This window comes from Syngnathoides biaculeatus, chromosome 11 (genome assembly GCF_019802595.1).
Source record: "Syngnathoides biaculeatus isolate LvHL_M chromosome 11, ASM1980259v1, whole genome shotgun sequence".
NCBI lineage: Eukaryota > Metazoa > Chordata > Actinopteri > Syngnathiformes > Syngnathidae > Syngnathoides > Syngnathoides biaculeatus.
In genome coordinates, this window is record NC_084650.1 from 10,594,688 (window position 1) to 10,611,293 (window position 16,606).

General features: G+C 44.5%; 3 protein-coding genes across 7 annotated transcripts in view; 2 read left to right on the forward strand and 1 right to left on the reverse strand.

The window, feature by feature from the left end:
• The first annotated feature begins 2 nt into the window (after positions 1-2).
• On the forward strand, positions 3-6,752 carry urp1 (urotensin-related peptide 1). 3 transcript variants are annotated; one of them, XM_061835147.1, is made up of 6 exons: positions 3-78; positions 3,825-3,954; positions 4,858-4,980; positions 5,061-5,101; positions 5,203-5,308; positions 5,832-6,752. In XM_061835147.1, the coding sequence occupies exons 2-6, from the start codon at positions 3,864-3,866 to the stop codon at positions 5,861-5,863; spliced, it is 393 nt and encodes a 130-aa protein (XP_061691131.1). In that variant the 5' UTR covers positions 3-78; positions 3,825-3,863; the 3' UTR covers positions 5,864-6,752. The 3 variants fall into 3 exon arrangements, with proteins under 3 accessions (XP_061691131.1, XP_061691130.1, XP_061691132.1); XM_061835146.1 differs by lacking the exon at positions 3-78 and adding an exon at positions 1,144-1,343; XM_061835148.1 differs by lacking the exon at positions 3-78 and adding an exon at positions 1,773-1,867.
• Positions 6,753-7,397: 645 nt separating this feature from the next.
• clic2 (chloride intracellular channel 2) lies at positions 7,398-10,899 on the reverse strand. 2 transcript variants are annotated; one of them, XR_009797142.1, is made up of 7 exons: positions 10,711-10,899; positions 9,566-9,675; positions 8,868-8,993; positions 8,629-8,729; positions 8,360-8,541; positions 7,531-7,766; positions 7,398-7,451 (listed from the first exon to the last, which is right to left on the reverse strand). XR_009797142.1 is itself a non-coding variant. In XM_061835143.1 (6 exons), the coding sequence occupies exons 1-6, from the start codon at positions 10,762-10,764 to the stop codon at positions 7,605-7,607; spliced, it is 735 nt and encodes a 244-aa protein (XP_061691127.1). In that variant the 5' UTR covers positions 10,765-10,899; the 3' UTR covers positions 7,398-7,604. The 2 variants fall into 2 exon arrangements, 1 of the variants encoding a protein (XP_061691127.1); XM_061835143.1 differs by having other exon boundaries at positions 7,398-7,766.
• A 3,247-nt stretch (positions 10,900-14,146) lies between these two features.
• The window catches only part of si:ch73-335m24.2 (protein eva-1 homolog C), a 6,383-nt gene continuing 3,923 nt past the window's right edge, over positions 14,147-16,606 (forward strand). The window contains exons 1-2 of one of the 2 annotated variants that reach the window (XM_061835137.1): positions 14,147-14,332; positions 15,602-15,807. In XM_061835137.1, the coding sequence (XP_061691121.1) occupies positions 14,248-14,332; positions 15,602-15,807 (291 nt within the window). In that variant the 5' untranslated portion in view covers positions 14,147-14,247. The remainder of the gene's footprint in view (positions 14,333-15,601; positions 15,808-16,606) is intronic. The other variant, XM_061835135.1, reaches the window with a different exon arrangement.

Below are 16,606 nucleotides of genomic sequence, written 5' to 3' on the forward strand. Positions count from 1 at the left end.
TCCCGTGTGTCGATTGGTTGAAGCCAGTTGGTCGCCATCTTGGTGCTCCCAAAACCTTTTGCAGGACACGGTTTACAGGTTGGCATGTCGAATTAAAAGTGGTCGTTTGAGCTTGATATTTTTTCCAGTTCTGGTAACATGAAGGATTTTTAATTCGTCTTGATAAGCCAGAAAAAACAAGTGCAAAGGAAACCCATATAACAGCGTGACTAGGAAGAAACCTAGGGCAGTGATTTCCAACCTTTCTAGAGCCAAGGCACATATTTTACAATTGAAAAATCCCACGGCACACCAACAAAAGTAAACGTCACCAAAAATGGATTGATTGATTAATTACTGGATGTACCTCCTGCCATCTAATAGAAGACGATTTTTGTTCTGTCTGTCATTGTGCCTCACTGGCATAAATAGATGAATGAAGATACCTTATTGCTTGCAAATAAATGTTGGTTTTTTTTTTTTAGCAATTACATAAAATTGGATAACTTCCCACGACACACCTGAAGAGCGCTCACGGCACACTAATGTACCCCAGCACACTGTTTGGGAATCACTGACCTAGGGCAGGATTTCCGTGACATGTTAAGTTTTCCCAAAATACGCTGTGAAGCGCTATAATCATAAGATCGCAAAAAACAAAGCTTTTTTTTTTTTTTAAGTCATAAAAACATTAAATTTGAAGTCAATCAGTTTGATATATTTTTGGAAATAAGGACTTGCAATGGGGGAAAAAAAAACATGCTAAACGCATTCTTCATTTGTTGTCTCTGCGACAGAAAATTTAAACTTGTGCCCTCGCATTTGAAAATCCAATTAAACTTGCAGAGTTCCATATAATGAGAGTCCTGAAAATTTCACAGAAAATGTGTTTTCTTGCTTATCCACTGATGAAGTTTGGGAAAATATTGACGTCGCTTTTTTGTGAAAAAACATCGGCCTATAAAGGTGAAGCAGAGAGTGAACGGTGAACAACAACAACCGGAAACAAAACTTTGTTCAAGTGAATTAAGCTAATCATAAAATTAAAAAAAAAAAACTTTACAAAGAAACTTTAACAGTGTCAAAGTAAATCTTTCTAACTTACCTGTGGAATATTTTCTCACAGCCACGAAACTGGCGAGCAATGCACAGGTCAGCATGGTTGTTTTGGGAGGATCAAGATGGCGGATATCTGCTTTCAGCGACTTCAGTTTTGGTGGCCAATGAGCCATCCAGGGTTTTTTTTTGTTTTTTTTTTTTAGATCAGTGGTCCTCCCTTCCACTGTGAACGCCGCTTATCCTGCATTGTTTTATCGATGAACATTTCACAAAATTTAGATATTTACTCCTTATCTCCATCAGAGGTAAAAATTTCACAGCTAGCCGATGACACGGTTTGTTTCTTTCGGGTAAATCTCAAATCCAAGCTGCACTACTCAAGATTTTTCAGATCCTTCTGGCCTGAAACATCAACATATCGGAAATATTTCGTCTGAAGCTGATAAACATTTTGATTTGCTATCCCTGTCAAGCAATCAGTTAAATTCCTGAGGATTCGTACAAAAAAACAATCTCCTTCCAAAGACAGCAATTAAACTTTTCCCAGACAATCAAAAAAAGCAAACTCAACCTTTACAATTTTGTAACTTTTATTGTCAAACCTGAACATGTTGAGATTTGTTTATCCTGCTTTGACGCTTTTTTGGGTAAGTGATTCACTCTGTAAAGACACAAAAAGTTTGAAAAAAAAAAATCTCCTTCCAAAGACAGCAATTAAACATTTCCCAGACAATCAAAAAAAGCAAACTCAACCTTTACAATTTTGTAACTTTTATTGTCAAACCTGAACATGTTGAGATTTGTTTATCCTGCTTTGACGCTTTTTTGGGTAAGTGATTCACTCTGTAAAGACACAGAAAGTTTGAAAAAAGAAACATGACCATGTAAAAATGACTCTTTAAGTTCAAAGGGTAGGTTATAACTGCTATTTTTGTTTTCCATCCAAACTCCACTTTTGGAATGAAATGGCTGCAGAAATGTATGACGTGACAGATGTCAAAATTGCCCGTTAAACCTTTGAAGTGCTACTCGCAGGCCTTATTAGCGTGGAAATTGTGCCGTGCTTAATTTTCCTCCTCCCAAAGAAATCATTTGGAACGACGGCAATATTACCACTATTTTCTATTCCTGTCTTTTTCTTTTCCCGTGCTTTTCTCGGAGTACTCCGGCTTCCTCCCGCGTTCCAAGTCGTGCATGTTAGTGGAATTGAGCACTGAAATGTCTGCTCGACTGCAGATTCATGTATGTGGCGCATGCAGCGTACCGTATGACATTGCCAAAATAAATACTCTCGCCTCCCTGATTACTACCTAAAACCTAAAAAGAAAAAGTCAACTTTCTGGTAGAGCAGAAGCTGTTGTCATTCGATCGCGTTAATCTGCGGATCCAGCAAAACTCAACGCAGCTACGCTAACCTTCTGGATCTTCAGCCGGCCTAGCTGAAAAGTCGATTTGGAGCACCTGCTATGTAAATTAGCCAAGCTGTTATAGACTGATTCATGATCTGGTCCCTTCAAAGTTGAACAGAGCAAAGCGGCAAGATGCATTCAACGTCATTTTCCATCGCAACTTCGGAGACGAGCTGATCCATCATGTGACACCATCGAGGCCCATTAGGGACCTTTCACTTTGACAAAAGGCCCCGGCAGCCCAGTCGATTACATTTTTTTGAGTCTTTTCGAAATGTCTTTTGTCACGATAGTTTACCCTCGACCTCACGATTGCACGTGCAGTGTTCACCTTAAGGTCGGATAAGGAAACTTTTGGAAGTTTCAAGTCCACATTTTTTTTCACTCGTCCGTCCAGTGTGTTTATTTTTTTCACCCCACTAACCGTTTGAATCTGCCAACTTCAAGTGGTTAATTAACTTTACAGCAGAGGTCTCAAAGTCAATTTACCTTGGGGCCGCCGGAAGACGAGTCCGGCTGGGGCTGGGCTGCAGCCTCAGCACACATGGACTTATGTGGAACTCTGTGTAGAACTTAAAAACAATCCCATCTTCTCAAACAGCTTTTTTCGTCTCTCTGCTTGCATCAAACCCGGTCGATGTCACACGCCCGACAGCCGTCTACCCCAACGTGATTGGTCTGGCTCTGCACGCAGCGGTGTAAAAGCGCCATCCATATAAAATTCGAGGGCCCCACTACCATTATATGAGGTGGGGGCCACAAAATATCATCTCATGGGCTGTGAATGGCCTGCGAGCTGCGTGTTTGAAACCCTTGTTTTACAGGCTCTTTAATATCTGACTTTTTTTTAATTGATGCAGATGGCAATTTGTACGTTGTGGTGAATTGCAGCGTTCTGGAAACTGTTTAGTAAATGTAATCGTCATAAGTGGTTGAAGGTGAAACGTGCTGGTTATGGTCATGTTTCGGGGCCTCGGTGTTTTTGTTTTGTTTTGGCACGAAAACGACCGCTTATTTGCTCACGGAGACAATTGTCGGACGGGTCACCGATGAGAAAGTGACGCGGGCCCTCGGCGCAAACGCGTCAGACGCGAGCGAGTGAGCGATGACGCTTTTGAGGCCGGCAGACGCGGCGCCGCGGCACATAAAGCACGGCGGCTTCGGCGGACAGCCGCGCGTTATTAGCGAGGGAGGGTAAACATTTGTTAGGCCTCGCTGTACAAGCACAGATAGGCCGCGGCCCACTTGACAGGCTTCCCCTAAATGGGGTCTCTGACGCCCGATCCATTAAGGAGCGATGCTGGTTGTGATGATAATGTATTGATCAGTGGTGATGGACGGCCAGCGTGCACGTATATAAGTCAAGTTCCTCGGCAGGCCGGCAGCAACTGAGGGCCGACCGCGGAGAACGTCAGCATGCTGTCGCTAGCTGTGCTTTACCTCCTGGCTGCAAGATGGACGCACGCTCTCCCGCTCTATCCCGACTCCAGCGTGGAGACACCGCCAGGTAAGAGTGCAATTGACATTTTCAAGACATTTGTCCCCACAAAACTATTTCAACATGCGACCTTTCTTTTCTTGACAGTCGCCAATTGTTGTATTTACGCTTAGAAATGTACGGTATGATAACCGAATGCCACAAATGTGCTGCTCAGGTAAAAAAAAAAAAAATTGAAAAGGACAATATAGCGATGTATTCTTTTTTATTATTATTTTTTTACAATAGCATTTATTTCATCCCATTTAATTGAATATATTTGATTTTAGCGGAACTATTTATTGTACTTTTTTTTTGTTGTAGGGTTGGAAAACCCGCTCTTATAATAGTGGTGTGTTTGCTTTCTGCCTACCTTTTTTCCCTTATTTCGATGAAACTATTTGAGAAAAACTCATTTTTTGTGCTATCCAGATGGAGATTATTAACATGCACCCTTGGCTTTTTTTTTTCTTTTTCATTTGGACGGTACCTTATTTAAATGTAGTTATTGCAATGGTATTTTCCCTCTTTTTTTTTATCAACCAGAGTGCCTGCTAATTTAACAGTAGCGCATTTACTTTCCACCATACTTTTTCTTTTTCAAAAAACACTAAATGGTAGTTGGCAGCACGGTGCAACGGTGGCTCAGCTGGTAAAGCATCACAGTTCTGAGGTCCCGGGTTCAATCCCAGGCCCGCCTGTGTGGAGTTTGCATGTTCTCCCCGTGCCTGCAACCAGTTCAGGGTGTACCCTGCCTCCTGTTCGTTGACAGCTGGGACGGGCTCCAGCACGCCCTGCGACCCTTGTGAGGATAAGCGGCAAAGATAACGGATGGATGGATAAATGTTCACATCCTTTGTTAAGAATACGGTCCCAAAAAATAAATAATTAAAAAAAAAAGTCTATGATGAATTGTGAATGTTTCCTTCATAGATTTCCTTCATAAGCTGGTGTCAGAAGATGCGTCGTACAACACAGACGGGGAGCACAAGCAGGCGAATAATCTGTATCCTCTGTTGATGCAGCAGAATGGGCAAAGGGAATCCTGGAGTAACGGTATTATATTAAAATGCATATTCATCTGCACCATTGCGCAAATGAGTCATTGTAACGTTACCTCCTGATTTCGGTTAAAGGGCCAAGGGATGCAGCTCAACCGGAGAATTATGCAAACATGGTACGTCCGAGCCTGTCTGAATAAATAGAAATGTAAATGCACATAAAAGAAGACCTTCCTCTGCATAAGTCCACCGTGTTTTTCTGCGTTCACGTGTGAAGATTGACGGTCTCAAGGCGATGGTCCTGAAGCTGGCGGCGGCCGACAAGCTTCGCTCTCAAGCTTTCGTCAGGTCTGAGCAGGGCTTGCCCAAAACCAGCAAAAGAGGTTAGACGCAAACAAAAAGTCATTTTAACACGTACTCGGTACGTGTGGCAGTGATCCGGGTTCAGTTCTATTCAGATGGAAGAAACCATATTTGCTAACTTGAGCCAAACGTTGGTAGCTCTGCGATTTAGTGGTTAGCACATCTGCATCACAGTTCTGGGGGGGTGGGAAATGTATCCAAGGTACAGCAGTACACGATTGCACATGCAGTATACAGGTGTCCCTAATGTTGTGACTGGATGCTGGTCAAAATCTTGGACTTGAGAGTTCTGTGGACTCGCACCAACTTAAATAGTCCTATTGGGTCCTTTTACTTGTTAAATACACAACATCTGCACCAGCACCACCCAAAAGACCCAGCAGGGCGACATTTTCAAGACAATAAAAACTCCAATAACGTCATCAATAATGAAGATGAGAGCAGTACACAAATAATATTCTTTGATCGCATTTATTAAAATACAAAGAGCATTTTTTTTTTCAGTTGAAATTGACTTGATTGATTTTGTGTGACTTTTCACAGCGTGTTTCTGGAAATACTGCGTGACCAATTAGACGCCAGCGGAGAAACCGCCACAGGACTTCATTCACTTCGCCGAATTAAAATATTAACTGAGAAAGAAAATCTATTTTTTAAAGTTGTAAAGATGTCTTTTGTGACCTAATAAACTATTATCCAATTGATGCATGTGTTATTTGCCATACTTCTACCTGGGCTGCAACTGTATGATGCTTTTAGACTTGATCGTCCCATCGATTCGTGAAGTAATTGTACACACATCTTTGCGTTATTAAACAAGAAAGTGTGCACGGGAAGCGCGAGTTTCATTTTTTCCCCACTTGAGGTCGCCGTCCACACTTCCCACCAATGTAATACCCGCGCAACTGAGTGTGTGTCGCTTTGAAAAATGGCGCCTGGCCCGCTGAGTGATGTGGACACGACTGACTAAACATTAGCCAGGTCTGGGTGTTGAATTGATGTCATTTTTTCCATTTATTCAACCTTCGTTTAACAACCATTCAGAAGTTCGTCATCTACAATGTCAACTTGACCGCAGACAGCGAGGCAAAACAAGGCAATTCTGATTCTGATTCTGAATAAAAGCAAGAACACGAAAGTACAAAAACAACAAACTTGTTGGTAACTTTTGGCCAAAGCAGCTTCCGTATGAATGTATCGTGCATATTTCTGCTTTACAGCCGATAAATTTCACTTTAATCTTCATTTTTAACCGTGAAATGATCACAAATTTTGTGACGTTCTGTGCATGGCGCAAATTCTGTTTTGAGTGCTTGTGAGTCTGCTGTAATATTAGTCTGTTAAAAAATAATCAATAATTTAGCTTTGATATATCATGGTGGATCAGCTGGCAAAGCGTTGGCCTCACACTTCTGAGGTCACAGGTTCAACTCCGAACCCGCCTGTGTGGAGTCTGCGTGTTCTCCCTGTCCCCGCGTGGGGTTTCTCCGGGCACTCCGGTTTCCTCCAACATCCCAAAAACATGCGACATTAATTGGACACTAAATTGCCCCGAGGTGTGATTGCGAGTGTGGCGGTTTGTCTTCATGTGCCCTGCGATTGGCTGGCAACCAGTTCAGGGTGTACCCTTCCTCCTGCCCGTTGACGGCTGGGATAGGCTCTAGAACTCCCCTCGACCCTTGTGAGGATAAGACGCTAAGAAAATGGATGGACGGCTATAAAAGAAACCATTGAAACATGGTTGGGATAAGCTCCGGCAAGCCCTGCGACCCTTGTGAGGATAAGCGGCAAAGAAAATGGATGGATGCGTGGCATTTCATTTATAAATTCCACATCAAGAAAAAAATCGGAAATTTTGAATCAACACCTTAGCTTAGTTTTATTCGTGTGAAAGTTGTACGTTTCAACCATGTCAACTGTGGTAGTACAGAAAAAAATACACAAGAATAGTTGAATTACTGCATACAAAAATTCAACAGTCTTCGAAGGGTTATGCTGTGAAAATATACTGTGTGTATGTACACTATAAACACAAATCTGCTCAATTAAATTAACAGTCAATAGCACAATTGGCCCCTTGGGTGACTAAAACAGTCAAAAAGTATTTGAAAAAATTGTTTATAGGAAACCAGTGGCATGTGGGAAAATCTTGTTTGGGTAATCCTAAAAAAAAAGAGGAACTGTCGTAAAAAGTCCTGCAACAAACAAGTAAAAAAAAAAAAAAAAAAAAGATTGGCTGTACCTGTCTTAAGGTAACTGGTGGTTGTAATATCTTTGGCACCACATAGCACCCCCTAAAGATGGCGAACAAACGTTTTATTTCCTCGCATTGGCCACGCCCAAGTAAGCCTTCTCGATCTCGATTTCGGCTGGACACGTCAGTTTGAACTCCTCCCGCTCGTAGGCGTTGCGCAGGTATCGCCACACGCCCGTCAGCTGCGCCGGGATGTCGAAGCCGCAGTACTTCTTGGACGCAACCTGGCGGGGAAACAAAAGATTATTGCAAAATGCAACCCGTCCGATCCACGTGCCAAAGTCAGGCCGGGCCTGGGGGTCATTGGAACAAAAACAAAGAAGAAGATCAAATGTAAAGCAGAGCTGACCTCTATGCTCAATTAAAAGATTGTTAGAGCCTTCTACTGATAGTTAGAAGAAATTTTAATCCCTCCTCCGCAGCATGCGGCTGCCAATGGAGTTTGAATCACTTTATTGAACAAATGGCACCAACAAAAAGAAAAAGAAACATAAAGGATTGATGAACATCTTCCTGAACGTGCTTCCACGTGCAGACTGGCGAATGCTACTTAATAGCCTAGCTTGCGCGATCCTGAGCCAACATGGAAAACTCTACACTCTCATTCGCTGAGTCCAACGTCACTCAACTGGTCAGGCCCCTCCTTTTAAAGTCACAGATACTACAGTGATGGGGAACTAAAGTGGACGAAAATAGTGCAGTTTGTATTGTTATTATGTTTCCAGATTTCAAATAAATTTGCATCCATTCTGACCTCTGTACGACTTCTATTCTTATCTTTGGTGCGTATGAGCGTTATTCATAGTGAATGTCTCACCCTGATGACGTGCAGTTTGGGGAGCAAGTTGCAGTCAGCTAAAGTTAGGCGGTCCCCGTCCAGGAACTTTCTCTCGGAGACGCCGACCGGCCCTCTTGAGTTGTGGTCGACCTCCTCGGGCAGCGGAGAGTTCAGGTAATCGTCCAGGCGCTTAAACTCCCGGAGCAGGTTTTTCTCCTGAACTGCGAGATCAGACATGTCGCGTAGTTATGATTTTTCTGGATCCACTTGGTCCACCTTCAACGATGGGTAAAAGGAAGCCCACTCACAGGCGTTGTTTGGCGTGTTCTTGATGAAGGCGGAGAACTTTGCGAAAATGTCAGCACCCACGTCAAAGGACTCTTTGTTAAGTGGGCTGAGGTGAGGATACCTGCGAAGGGAGGTTCGACTTTCACGTGTTGAGATAGACAAACGAGCATCGACGCTCACATTCCCTCTGTTCGACAATTTAGGGATGTGCTTTTGCGATACTTGGAGAGAACCCACGTAAGCTTTTTGCTTACGATACCTGGGAGGGGCCAGCGTTTGCTCGAGGAACTCCTCGATTTTGATGAAGTCTGTTTTGAGGGTGCCGTTGTAGAGCAGGAAAGGCGGGTTGGTGCCGGGCGCCAGGTCCTTCAGCTCCGCGGGCTTCCTGAAACCAAGACACCAGGAAGTTGGGGGCCGTGACCTCACGGTGATCGGAGGGCGCCACGCAGTCGACTGAATTATATCGGTGAGAAAGTGTGTGGCGACGCACAGGCACACTTTAAGCGCCTTGGAAGCATTACTCGATATTTCCTGGACCCCAATGTGTTTCCAGAGTACAGTACTTTGAAATGAAACTGAATTTTTTTTTTCTTTTTAATCAATCAAGAAACATTTCATTGTTTTGTGTGTGTGTGAGAAGAAAACAACACTATTGGAGTCGCAGTGGCCCGTCCACCCCCGGCATCTTATTACTGCTTTATGTGTTTTCCAAACCCTCAATTATCAGCATCCATTACAGGCTTCCTGAGCTTGTTTTTCCACCAGTAATGACCCTGGGAAGTTCACACAATGCGGGCAAATTCAAGGAAGAGTTTGTACGGAGGCCACACAGAGCCCATCGAGACACCGCCATAGTGTGAAATGTTTTTGGACTATTCGAGGGAAAAACAACAAGATCCCAGTTCTTCTCTCCTAGAGGGTCTTTGAGGACTCGACAGGAGGGGGAGGCGTGCTTACTTCCTCATGTCAACAGTGGTCACGGTGAACTTCACTCCTTTCAGCCACAGCACCATGAAGAGCCTCTGGCAGAAGGGACAGTTGCCCACGTTCTCGCCGTCGTGGCCCGCCTGCCGTACACACGGAGAGAAAACAGAATTCGTACGCTTCCGGCCGGGGCGGGGCGCTCGCCGCTCGCCGCTCGGCGGGACGCGGGCATTGTGCTGCAGCGGAAGAGGCCGACGTGCGCTCGCAAAGTGACAGCACCGGCTGTTTCAAGCAGGGCCCGTGTACTCAAACCGACCACCCCGACCCGCAGGAGGATTTTGCAAGTGAGAAAATCCTGTAGCGGCCCCGCACTTATGTGTGCGTATGGGTTGCCCTCGCAGCTCTGGGGACCGGGGTTCAAATGACTAATAAATCACAAAAGAAACTAACTAAATAGCTAATTGCTAAAATATAGTAAGTCATTCATCACGCTTTATGACAAACTCTTTAGAACCCTGGCACCCCCATTTTATCGTCTGCGTATGAAAGTGGGTGTGCCTGTGTAACGTTTTAAACATCCGAGGCTCTCGAGACACAGCATGACTTGGAGTTTAACGCCAAATAAAGCCAGGCGACATCAGTTCCTGCCTTCCCTCTCGCCCAGCCAACAAAGCGCATTTCACAACTCTTATGTGTTTTGCAGCTCGGGGGATTCGGGGGAATAACGTCCCAGGGTCGTACCCCGCCCAAACCCGCCCGTCGTGTGACGCTCGACTGACCATGCATTTCTTGTTACGAGACAAGGGCCCGTTTTCTCGAACGTGCATGGGCACGGGCGGGTGTGCCTGCGGGAGGCTTTGGGGGGCAGTCGCGCCCCCCGCCCCCCCCAAAAGCTGACTCTCTGCTCCCTCGGCGGTGATAAGGTTGTGCCTGCGCCCTGATAAACGCGGAGCGACCGCTCAGCTGATGGATACAAACGTCAAAATGTTAGTGCTCAATATATTTAAATCCCAAAGGAGACGTCCTCTGATTGGTTACATCGATTTGATCTCTGGCCTTTGACTTTGAAAGTAACAAAGTGTCATTTTAGTGGCAGAAAGCCTTTCCCCTCATGATTTTATTATTATAATTTTTTTTTAAGTTTCAAGTGCAAATAATTCAAGAAAAGAAATACTGACCTTAACGAACAACTCAATGATGGGCTCCCTTTCTGAATGTTGCCGCAGTGCCATGTCGCCCCCGAAAACAAAACAAAACAAACAAAAAAAGTCTCCAAAACAAGTCAAAGCAGCCACAGGAGGAAGGAGCAAGCTGCTGATGTCAAGAGAGAGCTGGACCACCTCGGGACTGCTGCTTGTTTGCAGGATATATCGCCCACAACACACTTGACAAGTCAGTGCGGGGGGGGGGCGGTCCCGCAGAAGGGGCGGGGCACTCGCGCTTATAAAATCCACGGGGGCGGCTTAAAATAGCAACTTGTGCGCATATTGCAATACGCAGGATCTGATAAGGCCGTTGCTCAAAACATACATGTTGACTCATTTTTATGTTGTCTCCTCACATTCCAATCGTGTGAGACGTGCAGGGTGAATACTGTCAATGGATTTCCAATTTTTAATCCCTCACACCACCCAAAAAAAAAACTTAGGTGTCAAAGTGCCTAAATATTCAGGGTTATGGTTAGGTTTTGGTTTTTGGAGAGCCTCCCAATGCTCTGGAAGACCCCCCCCCCTCCCCCCCCCCATCCATGAGGCCCACCCCTAGAACGGCCACTGGCCCCTGCTTACCTGCTCCTGCGACCCAAATGGAAGAAAATAGATGGAGGGACATTTATCGAATAATTTTATAAAAGAAACTGGGCGGTGCAGTGACTCACTTGGAAAGCGTTGGCCTCACACTTCTGAGGACCCGGGTTCGATCCCAGACCTGCCTGTGTGGAGTCTGCGTGTTCTCCCTGTCCCCGCGTGGGGTTTCTCCGGGCACTCCGGTTTCCTCCCACATCCCAAAAACATGCAACATTAATTGGACACTCTAAATTGCCCCTAGGTGTGATTGCGAGTGTGGCGGTTTGTCTCCATGTGCCCTGCGATTGGTTGGCAACCAGTGCAGGGTCTACCCTTCCTCCTGCCCGTTGACGGCTGGGATAGGCTCTAGAACTCCCCTCGACCCTTGTGAGGATAAGCCGCTAAGAAAATGGATGGACGGCTATAAAAGAAACCATTGAAACATGGTTGTATTCAATTCGACATTCATTGATCCAGTTCCATTCTTTCAGGTTTGGGACTTTGTTTTCAGGAATTTTCAAGTTGAACAGACTTGGCTCGGCCAGTTTGTATGTGATGATCATAATGATTGCTTTTTGCAGTTTTTAGCATAAAAATGGAGTAAAAGTAATTATCTGGCGATAAAGTAGATGTATACAATACGTTCAATACGATACAATACCGGATACGAGCGGCCGAAATGAGTTTCCTCCTTAGAGGACGGGTGAGAAGCTCGTCAGAGTCTAGCCGCTGCTCCTCTGCATCGAGAGGAGTCAGATGAGGTGGCTGGGGCATCTGATTCGGACGCCTCCACGGTGAGGTGTTCCGGGCACGTCCCACCGGAAAGAGACCCCGGGGACGAACGAGACTATGTCTTCCGGCCGGCCCGGGAACGCCCCGGAAGAGCTGGAAGAAGTGGCTGGGGAAAGGGAAGTCTGAAGCTACTTCCCCACAAGCCGACGGATGGATGGATAATAGTAGTCCATAATTCTTCGTTTAAAGATTTACCGAAAGTCAACTATAATTGGAGGAGGTGGAATTTCAAACTCCCCTCTTCGCTACTTCCTCTCTTTCCAAGGAATTTGAAGAACAAACACACTAAATAACACCAAATGCCAACTAAGTTCTGCTTATCTGCCCCAGTAATAATTTGAGGAGGTTTTTTTTTTTTTTTTTTTAATCACGTTTTGGAAGCGTGACCAATATGAACACATTACACTGAAATTCATAAGAAAACCTTCAAATTAACGATCCATTGCCGGAACTCGAAGCGAGGGAGGTTTCCTGCTATCTGGAGTATGCGGCTCGCGGTATTCCGGGACATCTGGACTCGGAGGGTTTGACCCTTCTTTACGGAGCTGAATGCAATCTCGGGTTAGGTCAATAATACGAGGGAGCGCCACAAATATTGAATGAAACGATAAGCCGACATTATGTTCCGCGCTGGGCTGCCACGGAGGGAGTGTTTATTAGCGATTGGGTGACAAATGACGCCATTCGCCATTCAGCTCGGCGAACGCTTTGCGTGTCAAGTGTTTGGCTGCCCTGACAACGGCGAGCTGAGCAAGAAAAGCAAAACAAATGCCCAAATAGTCAATGAAAAGTGCTGATTCTGGCATTGCTGGTTGGATATCCCCGCAGTAGGGATGTCCAGAGTCAGAGAAAGGGGAAATAAGGGAGCTTCGCCGAAGACCTTTCACTTCCCTTTTTCCCTCACAGACAAAAAGATTGCGAGGCGCTATCTGTTTAAGAGGCAGACGCGTATCTCCGCTGTACACGCACGCCAACTGGAAGTAACATGCTGGGGGAGAATAAAGCCTTATCTCCGCCAACAGGACCTTCGGTGTTGACCAGGGGAAAAAAGTGGATTCTACTGTGACCCAAAAAAAAAAAAAAAAAAAAAATCAATCCTCCAACAAAGGTAAAGCAAAATTGCCTGACAAATAATTAAACCAGCATACCTTGGCAACGTAAACAACAAAAAATACAAAATAAAACTTAAAGAAATACATTAATAAGTAAACAAAAGAAAAAAAAAGAATAAAACATCCGCATTCAGCCCAGATATGTTAGCTTAGCCTCGCTTAGCTTAGCATGAAAAGCCGTAAACGGTGAAAACGTTTTGATTTGCTCCAGCACACGGAAACAAAAAGTCTGTAAAAAGTTAAATGAAAAAAACTGGGAATAGTTGACACTCATTGGAATTGCCGTGAAAGGGAAGATGCCCTGGTTTGCGTGATAGCCTCACAGTTCTGAGAACCAGGGTTCGAATCCCGGCCCCAGGCACTCCGGTTTCCTCCCACATGCCAAAAAAATTACATTCATCGGAGACTCTAAATTGCCCCTAGGTGCGGTTATGAATCCAGCTGTTGTCGGTCTCCATGTGCCCTGCGATTGGCTGGCGACCAGTTCAGGGTGTACTCCGCTTCTTGCCTGAAGATACCTGGGATAGGCTCCGGCACGCCTATCTTATTTTGGTGTTGCATCAAAGAGCGTAAAGACTGTGAAGTAGTACATAGTTCTGGTTTGGACCGAGCCCTGGCGCCATAACCAAAACCTTTGAGTAATTGATGCACTCCTTAAAAAAAAAAAAAAAGTTCTATTGTTTTAAATTCCTGAAATCATTTCCTTTGTGTATCTGTCCCACTTCCTGTTCTCTGTCAAGGGCAGAACTGTTTTTCTCTGTCGAGCAAAAGGTGGCCATGAGTCACCTCATATGACCAGACAAATAAGTCTCAACACTGTGTTGGACGATAATAAATAATTCACAATCAATCATGTATTGCAAACTTCATACATTTCCATTCCCAACACTCGATTCTCAGTCAAAAGCAACCTCATGGCAGGAAAAAAAACAAGAAAAAGAAAAAACAATGGCATCATTGATCCACTGATCTCTTTCCGAGGCCATCAACAGAAACGCAAGACGACATCGCAACAAAAGAGAGGACAATGGCGGCGCTGAGGAGGCTCGCTTGGGTTCTCTGGGCTTTGGCTCTGGGGATTAACACGGCCCGGTCGGTTCCGGATTTCTCTTGTAAGTACTCTCTTCCAATTATTTTAGAAGTAAGCAGGAACACACCGCCGTCCACCCTCCTGTTAGAATGTGGTTCCGATTGGCCCGTTTTGAGGTTGGAAAAAAAAACATAAAAAAAAAAAAAAAAAGGATAACATTTCTTCAACTGGCCCCATTTATATCCGGTTTGAGGCTTGAAAAAAACAATAAGAAAAAAAACTTAAAATGTAAAAAAAAAAAAAAAAGGATAACATTTCTTTAACTGGCCCCGTTTATATCCGGTTTGAGGCTTGAAAAACACATGAAGAAAAAAAAATTAAAATGTAAAAAAAAAAAAAAGGATACCATTTCTTTAACTGGCCCTGTTTGTATCCGGTTTGAGGTTTGAAAAAAACATTAAAAAAAATTAAATGTAAAAAAAAAAAAGTATTACATTTCTTCAACTGCCCCTATGTATACTGCTTTCAAATTCCTATTATGTATCCAGAATTATGAAGGAATTTAGGAACACCTACCCAGGAAATGCTTGTAAATGTTGTGTGTTGAATTTTAAAGTTTAAAAAATATCTTGACTTTCTTTTTTAAATGTAAACTTTTTTGGGGGTTAAGGTTTCCCCAGAAAAATGGATTTAGCGTGATCCGGGATAAGCGAAGTCAGTTACATTTAGCCATATATAGTCCAGTGTGTGTATATATATATATATATAAAACACATTGTACTGCATTTCACATCATACGTCTGCAGCTTTTTTTCCCCACCTCAATTTAACACACAATCATAAAACAAAAAGAAAAGCTCAAATTTGCATCAGACGAGAGTCACGTGACTAAAAGCAGAGACCAGTGTGGACATTACGGCTGAAAAGCAACAGGACTGTTCTTCTGGCCAGTCTCATTTTTATGTGATATTATGGTGAATATTGATGTGATTTACTGTATGTATTTGTGGAAAAGGTTTCATTTTTGTGTGTTTGCATGCCTCATAATAGTTCATTGTGAGCTTGTGCCTGGTACTGCCCAAAATAAACACACTGACTTTTGCATTGTTGCGCATGTTTACGCATGTGTGGTCATCGTCCCAATAAGTCTCAAAGGGTTACACCCAACAACTCGGACGTCATCGCCCATCAGTAATTGGGATTTGAAATGTTTTATTTTTTTGCAGAGCTAATAAATGAATCGGGCAGTAAAATTGAGGAAAAGCTCCTGAGTCATTTGTTGAAATGAAGCGAGCAGGAACATTCTGTACGTGTGATGTCATTCAGGTTTCTGTCTTTTTTTCGCCTCAAGTGTATCCGCACAGTGTTCTGAAGAACCACACGGCTCACGCTTGCGAGGGGGAAACGCTCGCCATCGAGTGTCCCGCCAGAACGTCCGTGGCCGTCTTATCGGCCTTCTTTGGACGCCGCGTTCCTCGTCGCTATTTGTGTCCCAGCCGCAAGACAAATCAAAGCCACCAAGACGACGCCGAGTGTTCTTCTCCGGTCGCTATCGAGGTGAACGTTGTGCTAACGCGGGGGTGTCAAACTCACTTTTGTCACGGGCCGCATTGTTCTGATGGTTTCCCCCAACATCATCTTTACATCATCAATTTATGAACTAGTTTTGGAATCAGAAATCAAGGGTGATGTGTTTTTCAACTGACACAAAAATGCTTGTAATATCTCAACTTTATCATATGACAATTTAAAATTTTCGTACAGATTTTTACAAGAATCGTGGAAATTAGGGCAGCACGGTGGGTGGATCACCTGGTACAGCGTTGGCCTCACGGTTCTGAGGCCCCGGGTTTGATCCCGGCCCCGCCTGTGTGGAGTTTGCATACTCTTCCCGTGCCAAAAGCATTCATTCGTTTTCTTTTGCCGCTTATCCTCACGAGGAGTGCTGGAGCCTATCCCAGCTGTCACCGGGCACACCCAGCCAATCGCAGGGCACATGGAGACAAACAACCAATCACACCTCGGGGCAATTTAGAGTGTCCAATTAATGTTGCATGATTTTTGGAGGTGGGAGGAAAGCAGAGTGTCCGGAGGAAACTCACGCAGGCACGGGGAGAACACGCAAACTCCACACAGGCGGGTCCGGGACTTGAACCCGTGACCTCAGAACTGTGAGGCCAATGCTTTACCAGCTGAGCCGCCGTGCCCCTCATTGTTTGCTTCACATGTTCTCCCCATCCCCGCGTGGGTTTTCTCCGGGCACCCCGGTTTCCTCCCACAGTCCCAAAACATGCAACGTTAATTGGACTCTCTAAATTGCCCCTAGGTGTGATTGTGAGTGCGACTGTTTGTCTCA

What these genes read in the sequence shown, in the direction of transcription:
- urp1 (XM_061835147.1), top strand. Translation starts at nt 3,864, where the DNA reads ATGCTGTCGCTAGCTGTGCTTTACCTCCTGGCTGCAAGATGGACGCAC. An exon ending in CAGCGTGGAGACACCGCCAG is followed by an intron (nt 3,955 to 4,857) that starts GTAAGAGTGCAA and finishes TTTCCTTCATAG; the next exon opens with ATTTCCTTCATAAGCTGGTG. An exon ending in AAGGGAATCCTGGAGTAACG is followed by an intron (nt 4,981 to 5,060) that starts GTATTATATTAA and finishes TTTCGGTTAAAG; the next exon opens with GGCCAAGGGATGCAGCTCAA.
- clic2 (XM_061835143.1), bottom strand. Translation starts at nt 10,764, where the DNA reads ATGGCACTGCGGCAACATTCAGAAAGGGAGCCCATCATTGAGTTGTTC. An exon ending in CAAACGCTGGCCCCTCCCAG is followed by an intron (nt 8,730 to 8,867) that starts GTATCGTAAGCA and finishes CTCCCTTCGCAG; the next exon opens with GTATCCTCACCTCAGCCCAC. An exon ending in GAACACGCCAAACAACGCCT is followed by an intron (nt 8,542 to 8,628) that starts GTGAGTGGGCTT and finishes CTGATCTCGCAG; the next exon opens with TTCAGGAGAAAAACCTGCTC.